General features: G+C 39.3%; 2 protein-coding genes across 4 annotated transcripts; one reads left to right on the top strand and one right to left on the bottom strand.

Moving 5' to 3' along the window:
* The first annotated feature begins 15 nt into the window (after positions 1–15).
* jmjd8 (jumonji domain containing 8) lies at positions 16–5,199 on the top strand. Of its 2 annotated transcripts, none has more exons than XM_079630839.1 (9): positions 16–309; positions 388–477; positions 763–811; positions 901–997; positions 1,563–1,631; positions 1,723–1,842; positions 1,929–1,996; positions 2,096–2,230; positions 4,404–5,199. In XM_079630839.1, exons 1-9 carry the CDS (start codon positions 209–211, stop codon positions 4,482–4,484), a joined length of 810 nt encoding a protein of 269 aa, XP_079486965.1. In that variant the 5' UTR covers positions 16–208; the 3' UTR covers positions 4,485–5,199. The 2 variants fall into 2 exon arrangements, 1 of the variants encoding a protein (XP_079486965.1); XR_013799772.1 differs by having other exon boundaries at positions 100–309; positions 2,096–2,770; positions 3,700–4,730.
* Positions 4,732–13,801, bottom strand: amdhd2 (amidohydrolase domain containing 2). Of its 2 annotated transcripts, none has more exons than XM_079630813.1 (12): positions 13,651–13,801; positions 12,975–13,093; positions 12,528–12,664; positions 12,273–12,412; positions 11,318–11,372; positions 7,899–8,111; positions 7,726–7,814; positions 7,372–7,516; positions 7,128–7,235; positions 6,100–6,168; positions 5,903–6,004; positions 4,732–5,330 (listed from the first exon to the last, which is right to left on the bottom strand). In XM_079630813.1, the coding sequence occupies exons 2-12, from the start codon at positions 13,055–13,057 to the stop codon at positions 5,257–5,259; spliced, it is 1,215 nt and encodes a 404-aa protein (XP_079486939.1). In that variant the 5' UTR covers positions 13,058–13,093; positions 13,651–13,801; the 3' UTR covers positions 4,732–5,256. The 2 variants fall into 2 exon arrangements, with proteins under 2 accessions (XP_079486939.1, XP_079486940.1); XM_079630814.1 differs by having other exon boundaries at positions 13,666–13,761.
* Positions 13,802–14,464: the final 663 nt, after the last annotated feature.

The raw sequence follows: 14,464 nt of genomic DNA, 5'->3' as shown, positions 1-14,464 counted from the left end.
TTTTTTTTAAAGTCTGTCCTGAGGTCAGTATTATGAGATCCCGCCCACATCCTAGTGTGGACTGCGCTGATTGGTCAGTGACGCGCTGAAAGCACCGCCCCCCCCGGAACTGAGACTAGTGTGTGTGATTTTGAAAGTAGTGAATGGTGGTGTTTTTAAAACAGGTGGTATTATGTTTGTGTTCTCATGAGAGTGGATAAAAAAAAACATGGATCAGATCGTCAGGGCTCTGTTACGGCTCCTGTTAGTGCAGTTACTGGCGTCATTTCATTGCACAGATACCCTCCTCAGTGGAGATGATGGAGGATGGTGAGAGATACATGGACAAACATTTCCTATATGCAACTCGGGCCGTGTCTCAAAACTTTAGTATGTTTTGTCTTTCAGGGGACTGGTTTCCAGTATGGAGGATGAAGGCGAATGCAACATTGAGATCAGAGATGCGAAGTCAATAACACACAGAGAGTTTATTAAAGAGTAAGAATAACACATACACATTTACAGTTAGTTATTAGCATTTAGACATTTAAGTCACGTGTAAGAACATGATTTCCATTGCTTTTTTTTTGTATTGTATCCTGGAAAACATCTGTTATAATGATAATTGTAAGATATAATAAAAAGAACAAGTATAATATGTATGTATAAATGTATATAACTTGATAATAAATTGTAATGTTGGCTTCAGAAAACCTATAGATAGATAGATCATTATTATTCCATTAAAAATGATAATAATTTGTTGTTTTTCTTGTTTGACAGGTATGCTTATGCAAAACCAGTTATACTCCGAGGTCTAACAGATAACACCGTAAGAATTGTAGATCTACTGTATATATGGTGTTTATGGCTCTTATTGATTAATGCCCAACAGTGTTGTGTTGTGATTGGTTGTTTCAGAAGTTCCGCTTCCTGTGTTCCAAATCCAATCTGGTGAGAGAGTACGGAGAGAAAACGGTCCGTCTCAGCACAGCCAATACACACTCATACAGGAAAGGTAGACGTATACACACTTTTACATACTTCTGTCTTTTCATGTGCAAAGGGTAAGGTTTCGAACAGTGACTTTTGATAACTACTAAGATTTTACAAACATCTGTCAAAGTCTCATGACCTACATTTTGCATAAGAATTTCCAGAAGAGAATCATTCCTTCCATTCATCCATCTCACAGGAAAACCGTACTATTGGAAATATTATTACTTTTTAAAAATAACTGTTTTCTATTTGAATATATTGTAAAATGTAATTTATTCCTGTGATCAAAGCTGAATTTTCAGCATCATTACTCCTGTCTTTAGTGTCACATGATCCTTCAGAAATCATTCTCATATGACGATTTGATGATCAAGAAACATTTCTGATTATTATCATTATTAATGTTAAAAACAGTTTTTTGTGGAAACTGAACATTAGTTTGAAATAGAAATATTTTGTTAATTTATAAATGTCTTTACTGTCGCTTTTGATCACTTTCATGTATCCATGTAGAAAGTATTAATTTCTGTAAAAAATTTTAGTGTAACTGGTGTTTTCAGACAGATTTCTTTGTCTCTTTACAGTGGACGTGCGGTTTGAAGAGTTTGTAAAGTTCCTTTTGACCCCTCAGTCTGAAGAAACCCTGGGCAGCGGTCGGTTCTCTCTCATTCTCTACATGCACACTCCAAGTGTATTTCACATTGTACATGATCATTTCATATTGTGTGTGCATGTTTATTTCAGATACGCTGTACTTCTTTGGGGACAATAACTTCACGGAGTGGCATTCTCTGTTTGAAGAGTATAAAGCGCCACCCTTTTCTCTTCCACTCATGCATTCTGCGTATAGCTTCGGGATTGCTGGTAAAGATACAGATTCTTCAATCCAGCCAATTTGGGTTTTGAAAACACTTGTTTTCACCAAAAACAACCACCTCTCTCTCCTGCAGGACCAGGTACTGGTGTCCCGTTTCACTGGCACGGCCCCGGCTACTCTGAAGTTATCTACGGCAGGAAGGTCTGTGGAGCTCTACACTTTTTACAGCTAAAGTGCTAATATCATTTTCACTAGCCATATATTGATGTGCTTCTGTATACAAACAATTGTGTTCTCCAGCGTTGGTTCCTGTACCCCCCTGAGGAGGCACCCGAGTTCCACCCCAACCACACCCATCTGTCCTGGGTCTCTCTGTCCTACCCAAACCTGGAGCTCCACCAGAGGCCCCTGGAGTGCACCATACGACCCGGAGAGGTGAGGTTAACAAAAAGGCGCTGTATGTATTATTTTATTTTATTGTATTTATGTTTTCAGAAATGTAGGAAACATGTTAAGTTCACATATTTGCTTCTCTGAAAAACACTACAGCCAGTTATTCTGCTTTTGGACGGTGCATTCAGTGTCAGAATGTCTGTTTTTGTTTTGGTCTGTGTGACAATTTACCCAATAGTATTTCGACACCCCGGTTTGCCAGTTTGCGGGAAACGCAGCGTATTTCAGACATAGAAGCCAGCAGACCACCTGGGCTAGATATCGCAGATTTTACCCCGACCTAAACCGCTCTATGAATGGGAGCATATTAAAACGTGGATAAATCAACTTCGAGGTTAAGGCTCGTCGCCTTCCATTGTCAATTGTGCTTGCTCCGGTTGCGCGTCCTCAATCTGGCAACCTGTGAGATCGTTGAGTCTGAGGAGTAAGAGTGGGGGAAACAACTCTCTCCAATATTTTGAATTTGGTCTGCAGTACCTATTTCAACCACTAGCTGTCAATATTACACTGCACCTTTAAAGGGTTAGTTCACCCAAAAATGAAAATAATGTCATTAATGACTCACCCTCATGTCGTTCTAAGCCCGTAAGACCTCCGTTCATCTTCGGAACACAGTTTAAGATATTTTAGATTTAGTCCGAGAGCATTCTGTCCCTCCATTGAAACTGTATACACAGTATACTGGCCATGTCCATAAAGGTAATAAAAAGATCATCAAAGTAGTCCATGTGACATCAGTGGGTTAGTTAGAAGTTTTTGAAGCATCGAAAATACTTTTTGGTCCAAAAATAACACAAAATAAGACTTTATTCAGCATTGTATTCTCTCCCGGGTCTGCTGTCAATCCTTCACAGTTACGCTGATGGCGTAAGACGCTGATGACGTGTATTTCTGGTGCGCCCGAGCTTCGTTTACAGTCTGAGGGAAACGCACGCTGTAAAAGTGTCTCATCCGCGTCATGCACATTTACGCACCATTAAAAAAATATCCACGCAAACAATGTAGAATAGCTTGAATATAGCGTGCGTCTCCCTCAGACTGTAAACGAAGCTCGGGCGCACCAGATAACACGTCATCAGCGTCTTCCGTCAGCAGCCTCACTGCGGAGTCGTGAACGCAGATTCACAACAGACCCGGGAGAGAATACAATGCGGAATAAAGTCTTATTTTGTGTTATTTTTGGACCAAAAAGTATTTTCGATGCTTTAAAAACTTCTAACTAACCCACTGATGTCACATGGACTACTTTGATGATCTTTTTATTACCTTTATGGACATGGCCAGTATACTGTATATACAGCTTCAATGGAGGGACAGAATGCTCTCGGACTAAATCTAAAATATCTTAAACTGTGTTCCGAAGATGAACGGAGGTCTTACGGGCTTAGAACGACATGAGGGTGAGTCATTAATGACATTATTTTCATTTTTGGGTGAACTAACCCTTTAAGGCCCTTTTCAAGCAATCGAACAAGTAAATGGTGTTACGTCCTTTTAAACAAAATCAGCCCAAAACGGGAGTTCGAAACAACTTGCCAAAAATTTTCTGGAGGAGTTCGCTTTGGCTGGTTACGCATTCGAGCTACAATTGGTCCGTGGTGATTATGGAATAGGTGGGTGTGGCTCTGAGGCTCCGCCGCCTTTGACATGGACCTTTTTTTTTCTGCTCTGTCTCTTCATGTTTAATACTGTAAAGCTTTTAAGCAATCTATTGTATAAAATGCTATATAAATGTGAATTGACTTTACTGGAGTGCCGATGCAAAAATCCACAATGCTATGATCAGATGCTTTCTTAAAGGAGAACTTGGCAACTTTTTGATGACTAAAGTTGCCGAGTTCTGCTTTAACTACCGTTTTCTCATCGGCGAAGTCACTTTTTGTTGTAGTATTTTGTTATTGTGAGGAAAGAGTGCAGCACATATTTTCATCTAAACGCCACTCTCTGCAAGTCGGATGGCATCGGGATGTTTGTTAACGGTATATTGCTGCACGGGTATTACTAACTTCTTTTTATCCCTCAGTGAAGAATGAAAAAGATGTGATTTTCTATGTGTTATTGGGGCCTTTACACACTTCACCACTAGGCATGAAGTAAGGGTTGAAAAAAACAAAAATCACCTATTGTAGAGAATAAATTGAGTGTTTTTGTGCAGGTGCTGTATTTTCCAGATCGCTGGTGGCATGCAACTCTAAATCTGGACACCAGCGTCTTCATTTCAACTTTTCTGGGATAAAAACACACAAACACACACACACACACACACACAAAATGTCCGTTTGACTTGAAGGACCAATCAAGGATTCAGTTGCTCAGAGGACCAGCAGTTTGACTGTCCGTTGATTTTATGAAAAAAAATATTTATAAAAGCTCCTTTTAATGTGGGATTATTTAAGTAATTTTTGTAAATGCTTTTTAAATAAAGCTTTGTTTTAGAGACCTATGATTTGGGCAAGTTGTATTGAAATAAACAGAAAATTGGTTGTGGTAGTAGGTTGGATATATTTAATACATCGATCACAGATGCATCTTCCACATTCAGACTAAACAAAATAAAAATCAGTAAAGAAACAATACACTGAAAAAATGTTGACATGAAAAGCACAGATCATTGGAATCAGTTCATTAAATTAAACTGGAAGCATTGAAAAAATGTTATTACTGAAATAGTTGAACCCTTGAGATTATTTATATTTTTCACATTTGAACAAGTTAGATTTGTGTTTGACATCCTGCACTTTACAGCAACACACATCTATAAACAATATGTGATAAAAAGATTCTGGATCTTTTTGAAATGCCCCCAAGATGCATTCAGCTACAGTACATGAGCATGAAGACTGCCATAATATAATAGTGCTTATATAAATGCAGTAGTTTTTATATTCAGGATTTAATCAAGGAAATTAAATGAAAGAATAAAGATGTCTTAATGAGTCTTATTGGTGATCCAAGACCAAAGAGAGAGAGAAAAACTCTTCCAGCAGAAGACAGTCCTCCAGATGATGTCACTTCCTCCAGACTTGCTGTCCAGCAATGTAGGTTTCCCTGACTGTCAGTGTGTCATCAAGTACTATAAAATCTACAAAACAACCAAAATGACTACAGGCATTTCTTACTAAAGACACTGAAAATTATTCTTGTTTTAGGGAATATTGCATATATATCTCTTCTCTGACGATGTGTTTACTGTGAGGGCGGGATCAGACTGTCACTCATGAGATCCACCAATAGCAAACCACAACCTCCATCCAATAAATCCCACATGGACCAAAAAAAAATCAAGTCCCGCGCTACATGTTTTCTTGTGCGAGAAGCGGTTTCACTCGGATATACGTCACAATAGGGAAGAAAAGACCATCACAACTTCCGTTTCATGCCGACTTTAATAAAAACACTGTTGTGAACATTTATCCAGTGGCCACTATAATGCATTTACCTCTAATAACCACTAAAGTGTGCAACTAGATCTTATATATATATATATATACATGTTTCTCGCATTTGATATCATAATAAAGCACTGACACTTTTGCTGTGATTGCCCTGAGACGCACTAAACAACAAACTGAATGTCAAAAAAAGCTTTTTGTCTTAATGCCTACACAAGATTAATGAATGACTGAAAATCAACTCTGAAAGACGCGCTCATACCTGCATCTGTGCCGTACTCCAGCGTTCCCTTCCTGTGACTGACGCCCAGCAGCTGAGCAGGATGAAGAGATGCTGCCTCTAATGCGGCTTCAACAGTACAACCTACACACACACACACACATCAGAAAAACAACCTCTACGACACACACACACTACGATTAATGAACACGCCACACTCCATACACACAAACACTGACCTGACGCCTCTCTGAAGTGTCTCACACACATGTCCATGGCCGCAATGCTGCCACTTAAAGTTGTAGTGCCTGAAATCATGATGAATGAATGAATAAAACACACTTTACTATCCACAAGGGACTATACTATCCTCAAGACAAATGTCCCTGAACTTGGTGCTGTACAAGTCAGCAAAACACTACGATTACAAGGTAATAATAATCCCTTGTAAAGCATTTCACAATAAAAATAATACTCAATAAAAAATAAATGATAAAACATCAGTAAATAATACCCTAAAAAGTATTATACAGAATAATACAGACATCAAATACTTACAATAAAAACCCTACAAGGGTATATCTTCTGAAGTACTTAAGCAAGGATGCATTAAACTGATCAAAAGTAATAGTAAAGACATTGATAATGTTACACATGTTTTCTATTATAAATAAAGGCTGTTCTTTTGGATTTTCTACTCATCAAAAAAAATCCTCAAAAAAAAAAATGTGACAGTTGCATATTAGAATGATTTCTGAAGGATCATGTGACACTGAAGACTGGAGTAATGATGCTGAAAATTCAGCTTTGATCACAGGGATAAATTAGTTTAAAATATATTAAAACAGTAAACAGCTTTTAAATTGTAACAATCTCACAATATTACTGTTTTTTTAATTCAATAAATGGTGCCTTGAGCATAAGAGACTTATGAAAAAATCGAGCAGACACTAAACTTTAGAACTGTACTGTACATCAATATATCAAGTAAATGTATATAAATAATTCCAGCAAATAATTACACCCATATCAACAGCTGTATTTTACAAAGAATTTTTCACAAACTTTTATGTTTTCTGAATGCCTTCACCTGCTGAACTGAATTTATCTCAAAGAATTGGTGAACAGAAAATCCATTTTAACAGTCAAACTAACAGTCAACCTACAATGCACGAACAAAATACAAACAATGTAGCGCTTAACAGAAATAGAGGAATTTGGGTTCATTTTCTGCACAGAATGAAAGCAGGGAGAATATGATGCAGACCTGCGACGTATGCGTGAAGCCCCTGGATGTCGATCTGCTGCTGTCCGAGTGTGTGTCGGCCAGGAGGGAGACCCATCGCCGTCACAGCGTCAGTGACCAACACCAACCCTGACACACACAAAACACAAACTTCATTCAGTAAAGCCGACCTGAGAGGGAAGCATCTCATTTAAATGATTGCGAGCAATGGTTCAGTATTCTGCACAGATTTGTGGTTGCGTGTTGTGTGTGTGTGTATGAATACCTGCGGGATGAGCTCTGTGGGCGATGCGCAGCGCTGCGGGGTGTGTGTGTATCCCGTCTGCGATCATCCCGTAGTAAACCGTCCGACCTGGTGGAATACGATCACTTGTAAGCAATCCCACAATGCCCGGGTCCCGGTGATGAAACTATAACAAAACAATATGTAAAATACCTGGTGTGTTGCTATGCATAATCATTCATGGTATGGATGTTTGAGTTAAAAAAATATTTATAGATTATTAAATCGATTTGTTTGCATGGTAGAATAATGTATTAGGAATACGTTTATGTGTGCATCAACATACAGTTTTCTAATGCAAATAACTGTTAATTAATGCGTGTGTGTGATACTAACAGGCAACATGGCATTGAATAAGTGTGTGATGAACGTGGCTCCATTCCACACAGCCTCTTCAGCCTGAGAGAGATCAGCCATAGAGTGACCTGGACAGAGAAGCACTTTGGATATGCTCAACCTGGAGGAAATTTATTAGCAAAAATAAAGCCTGTGTAAACCTACATACGCACCGACTGACACGGCTATGCCCCTTCCTGCTAGTTCACGGATTGCAGCCGCGCTATTGGCCAGTTCTGGTGCGAGTGTTACCATTGCGACATTGTCCAGGGGGCCGTAGGTCTCCATAAGGTCGGCCACGCCGCCGGCTTTAAACGTGCGGAGGAACTTCGGAGGGTGAGCGCCTCTCTTCTCTTCACTGATGAACGGCCCTTCCAGGTGAATACCTGAAACAAACAGAAGGGGAAAACAGTAAACGAAAAATTATTTGGCAGTAAATTTTTTTAGTTAAAAGTGCAGTCTGTAATAGTGACAGCTAGTGGTTGAAATAGGTACTGCAGTCCAAATTCACAATATTTAGGGCCCAAGCCTTGAAAAGGCGAAGGCCCTATTGTTTTCCTTCGGATTATTATTATTATTATTATTATTATTATTATTATTATTATTATTATTATTATTATTATTTTTCTTACGACTATTCGGGCACTTTTGAGTCTCTTAACGTGCTCAAAAACTCTTGAAACTTTGCACACGGGTCAGAACCCGCGGCCATTAGGGCCGGGCTGAAGTTGGGACCCGGGTGTGGCAGGGGGGCTCGACAGCGCCCCCTGGAACGCGGTCCGAAAACTTGGTCCATAAATCAAACACGCTTGCGTGGAATAATATGAAACTCGGTACACTTATAGATCTCATCGGTTCATATATCCTTCGTGCTCTGACTTTTTACCCCAGCCCAACAGGAAGTCGGCTATTTGGCGTAGTTTAAAAAACACATGCAATGGAATTTAAAATACTCCTCCTAGAGAATTCAACCAATCGCCACGAAACTCGGTGTGCATGAAGTCAAGACATGGAGGATGAAAAATTGCCAGGGGATTTTTGATATCTCGAACGGTTTGGCCGTGGCGAGGAAACGAATTTATGGCGAATATTGGAAACAGGAAGTGTGTTATAACATCCTCATACATTAATTGATCTTGATGAAACTTCAGCAGTGTGTTCGCTGTAAGAGGCCGATCACATGGATGTGACTATTGTGAGTCAAAGTTATAGCGCCACCAACTGGCAGCAGGAAGTGTGTCACTTTCAAAATGCTTTGAATTCACCCTCTTATTTTTACCCGATTTGCTTCAAACTTTATGTGTATAATGTAAACACACGGCAGATGTAGACCTGTGAAAGAATTATTGATATCTTAAATACTGTTGCCATGGCAACGCTTTAAACTTTTATATTCTTTTTGGGTGCATTTGAGGCTCTTAACATGCTTCAAATTGCATGAAACTCAACATGCATATCAGATTTATTAGGTACTAGGCATGTGTGAAGTTTCAGAAATGGGCGCGGTGGAGGGGCTCAGTAGCGCCACCTTTAGTCAAAAATGGGGTATTAGTTTTACCTACAGTAACAAAAATCGGTATCTATATTTATCTCCCCGAGCCGGACAACTTTCTAATTTATAGTCATTAGCTCCGACCAACAGGAAGTCAGATATTTTGGTTTGAATGTGATTTGATGGGAATTTTGCCAGTCTCTCTCAGTGTCTGTGTGTGTGAGAGAGGAGGGGGGCTTTATTTTAACCCTTTCTCTGCTGTGTGCTACTTCTCTGGCACATTTGGGGCCCTTAACGTGCTCGAAAACTCTTGAAACTTTGCACACAGGTCAGAACCTGCGGCCATCAGGGCCGGGCTGAAGCTGGTACCCGGGCGTGGCAGGGGAGCTCAACAGCGCCCCCTTGAACGTGGTCCGAAAACTTGGTCCATATATCAAACACGTTTGCATGTAATAATATGAAACTCGGTACACATATAGATTTAATCGGGCCGAACAACTTTCGTGCTCTAAGTTTTACGCCAGTCCAACAGGAAGTCGGCTATTTTGGGCTGTATGAAAATGCATGCCCCTGGAATTTTATATACTCCTCCAAGAAAAATTATCCTATCGCCACCAAACTCGGTCAGCATGAAGTAAAGACATTGAGGACGCTAAATTGCGGACTGATTTTTGATATCTCGAACGGTTTGGCCGTGGCGAGGAAACGAAGTTATGGCGAGAAAAGAAATACACAATGTGTTATAACGTCTTCATACATTTATTGACCTTGATGAAACTTCAGCAGTGTGTTTGTTGTAATAGGGCGATCACATGGATGTGACTATTGTGAGTCAAAGTTATAGCGCCACCAACTGGCAGCAGGAAGTGTGTTACTTTCAAGATACTTTTGACTAAAGTGGGGGGGTTATTTTTACCTACAGTCACAAAACTCGGTCTGTATATTGTGCTTATCGATCCGGACAACTTTCTCATTTACAGTCATTAGCTCCGACCAACAGGAAGTCAGATATTTTGGTTTGAAAGTGGTTTTGTCTCTCTCTGACAGAGTTCCCCCTGCCATTCTCTCTCTGTGTGTGTGTGTGTGTGTGTGTGTGTGTGTGTGTGTGTGTGTGTGTGTGTGTGTGTGTGTGTGTGTGTGTGTGTGTGTGTGTGTGTGTGTGTGTGTGGGGAGGGAGGGAGGGAGGGAGGGAGGGCACACACACAGACAGCCCCCCCTTTTCTGTGTGTGTTTGGAGGGGAGCAGAAAGACTCACACTGATACAAGCTCTAAAGCAGACTTCTTCTCGACAGTCAAAGCGGGGTTATGTTATTGCCCGTCGTGCACAGGAACCCGAAAGGCAACGGGGTGGCGGCTTTATATATATATATATATATATATATATATATATATATATATATATATATATATATATATATATATATATAAATAAATATAGCTGCAAGCAGCGATGGAGGGCCCAAGCCGGTGGCAGCGCCAGCCCGGTGCCTTTAGTGTAACTAAAGGCACCAGGGTGGCGGTGCCACCGGCTTGGGCCCGTAATCGCTGCTTGCAGCTATATTTATTTATATATATATATATATATATATATTGTAGGTTGTTTCTCCTGCCCACTCCTCCTCAGACTGGACGCTCACACGGGTTGCCAGATTGAGGACATGCAACAGGAGCGAGCGCAATTGACAATGGAAAGCTACGATCCTTATACTGCAAGCTGATCGTCAAATGTATACGTCTGCAACGTTTTTATTGGTAGGGAGGAATCTGCAATCTCTGACCTAGTTTGTTCGCTGGCTTCCGTGGCTACAATACACTGTGCTTTCCACCAACTGGCACCCCGGGGAGTTGAAATACTATTGGGTGAATTGGAAATGGGCGGAGTCACCCGGAACAAAACAAAAACAGACATTCCGACATGGAACGCATTTTTTAAAAGTATAATGACTGGCTGTTATATTGTTCTTCTGAGAATCAAGTATTTTGATTTTGCGTGTTTCCTAAATCTCTGCAAACATATTTTTATGCTTTAGAACAGTTAAAATAATTGCATACAGCAGCTTTAAAGTTTTAGAAATTTGACTAGGTCTGTGTGCATCTTACCTAAAACTCCTGCCCCTTCAGGGCCTCCATCTTGTTCTCTGAGCTCAGGAATGACCTGTGGAGAGAAAGACTGCCACATTACTAATGCTAAATATATGCAAACCATGCCACTGTTCCTTTTTAATTGTGATGCAAAACCAGCCGATGTGTGATGAGCATTGAACTGAAATCGAACAAGATACGGAAGATGCTTCATGGAAACTACAAACACTACCGCTCAAAAGTTTGGGTTTGGGGGTCTGTAAGATTTTTATTTTGAAAGAAGTTAAAAGTTTTATTCAGAAAGGATGGATTCAATTGATCAAAAAAGAGGGTTAAAATTGACCACGGGTTAAAATGAAAAGGAAAAATAAGGAAATCAACCTAGGGTTAAATAAATACATTTATTATGTTACAAAAAGAATTCTATTTCAAATACCGGTAAGTGCTGTTTTTTTACTTTCTATTCAGCAAAGAATCCTTATAATAATCATGAGAATCCTGAAAATTGATCATAATCATCAAATTAGAATGATTTCTAAAGGATCATGTGACACTAAAGACTGGAGTAATGATGCTGAAAATTCAGCTTTGATCACAGGAATAAATTACATTTTTACAATCTATTCAAATAGAAAACTGTTCTTTTTAATTGTAATATTTCATAATATTACAGCTTTTACTGTATATTTGATCAAATAAATGCAACCTTGTTGAGCATAAGTGACTTCTTTCAAAAACATTAAAAAAAAATACCATTATTACCAAAATTACCAACCCCAAACTTTTAAACGATAGTGTATGCTACATTGTTTAATTATTCCAGGGGGTACCTGATGATGCAAGATATGAAAACATTAAAGTGCCAATAAAAACACATGTACCAACACGTCAAAAATCAACAGCGATGTATTTGTGGGTGCGAATGAGCATCTGAGAGACAAATGAAGGCCAGTGATTGGTGCATATGTTGAACCTTATGGTATATGTCTGGTGGAGACGTGACGAGAGTGGGGCAGAAGGAAGTGACGCCCTGTTCAAGAATCTTTTTGGCCACCACAGCCACGCCCCCTCTGATGTCACTGCTGGCCTGGGAGAAGTCAATGCCGTATCCACCTATGAGTGAGAAGAGGGGAGGAGCTTGGCATAATAAGATATCAGTTATGGTACAACAAGAACAGCACAGTGATTTTTACACTAACTGGGGATTTGTGCTGTATGTGTAGTTTACCATTTATCTGTACATCTATGAATCCAGGTGCAATGATCTTATTGTCGCAGTCAACTTTGTGATCGGCAAACCCCTCCTCATCGAAGAACAGCTTCTCTGGGTTCAAAATCTTGCCGTCACGAACCCACAGGTCTTCCCTACAAAATCAGATTTCCCCTCAAAATCACTGTCGCAAATGTGCAAAAAGTCCACGGATTTTAGAAGTCTATGCTCGAGATGGTATAATCAGCTTTAGAAACAAATGATTACATCAAGTGTAATATAATAATACATTATCCAAAATCTATCAGTATTTATGTAGAGACTGAAGAGACCCCTGTTACGTTCAAATATGTGAGAATGCATGTGAATCTAGGCTTGGTAGCAACACATTTTTATATAATTGTATACAATTGTCAGGAAATGAGGGGTTTGTACACAATAATTAGAATCTGTCTGATACGTTACCATTGCAGCCTGTGGTCCTTCAGTATCCTACAGTTCACAAACTGTGTGATCGGGGCATCTGAGACACTCTTATTGGACGGCATCTCTCCCGAAATCCCACCCCTACACTTAAAAACACCCTATGAAAAGAATCAGGATATGCGTCAGGTCTTCAAAGTGGATCATATTGGTTATTAAATGTCAGGTGAATCATTCATTTACATAATTAATTAAGAACCTATTCAATTATGTATGTTTGACAACTGTGATGTAGACTTTCTTAAGGTAGCTATTTTTTATGTATATTAAAAGTGCTATAGAAATAAACTGGGTTGACCTCCATAAAACACAATGAACTAACGATCGTTGCCCTTTTGAACGCATTTTATCTGTTTTTATGACACAATATTTAACTTAGAAAGGTCAAACTATTTTTCCTGTTAGAGAAACCTACCATGTTTATACGGACAACTGTCAAACATTGCATTGTGATTATTATTTCTGATTATTTAATACATAATAGCACCGACTTTAAAACATTAGACAAGCGGTGCTTTTGATCACTAACGTTATAATGATGCAGCAGACAGTAAACAAACACACCGGAAGAAAGGATCGAGCTCTTCATTTATTCATCTTAAGGATACCGGAACATGACACGCATATGATCATCGGTTGTAGTTTCATAAACACTTACCGTTAATTCACATACTTTTACTATGATTCGGTCCGGGCGCTAGTTTTCTGTAGGAAGTCAGAGCCCAGTGTGTCACGCGCGCGCTGTGTCAGCTGACGAGGAGGCGTGGCCAAAATACACGCGCTTAGAACGTGTTTAAAACCGCAAATATACAATTAATATTGATTAATTACGTTGACATATCTGTTTTATATATGTAACATACATTTTCATAATTTACTTATCGTTTACATTTAAATTGAGCGCAAATCAATTAAATAGCTGAATACATGTGTTGTAAAACTTGGAATGTTTACTGTAAAAAAAAAAAAAGGTAGGCTATGCTTTTCAAAACAATGTCAATAAACAGCAGGTTTTTTTTCTGACAACTTACCCCATCTAGGTAATTGTGTGTTCAATGAACATTAGCCTATTTTTGGACTATAAAGGTCAAAATGTTAAATAGATTTTGTATGCAAGTAGGCTAACTGGATGTGTCTATGGACAAGGGAGATGTAAACAATTTAATGCAATGCACAATGCTCAATTTAACATAATAAGCCAAATCAAATAAAGACCAAATGCAGTATGAGCCAAACCAAAATGACAACAGAGAGCCTTTTATTCACCAGTGTGTGTTTGTAAGCCACTGACACTAATAATGTCAAGTAGGCTACAGGTATCTCTGTGTGCAGTGAGGCTACACATTGTTTATTTTTTGTGCTTATTAATATCAAAGGACAGATTTGAGTTGGCGGCTTAACCCTCGGACAGAAACCGCTCACACCTGCGTCATTACGGTTGGGAACAGCACTGTAGGGCGAAACACACACTT

This window comes from Phoxinus phoxinus (genome assembly GCF_949152265.1).
Source record: "Phoxinus phoxinus genome assembly, chromosome: 1".
In the NCBI taxonomy this organism is placed as follows: Eukaryota; Metazoa; Chordata; class Actinopteri; order Cypriniformes; family Leuciscidae; genus Phoxinus; species Phoxinus phoxinus.
The sequence above is the reverse complement of the archived record's forward strand: the minus strand, read 5'-3'. Positions and strand labels throughout refer to the sequence as shown.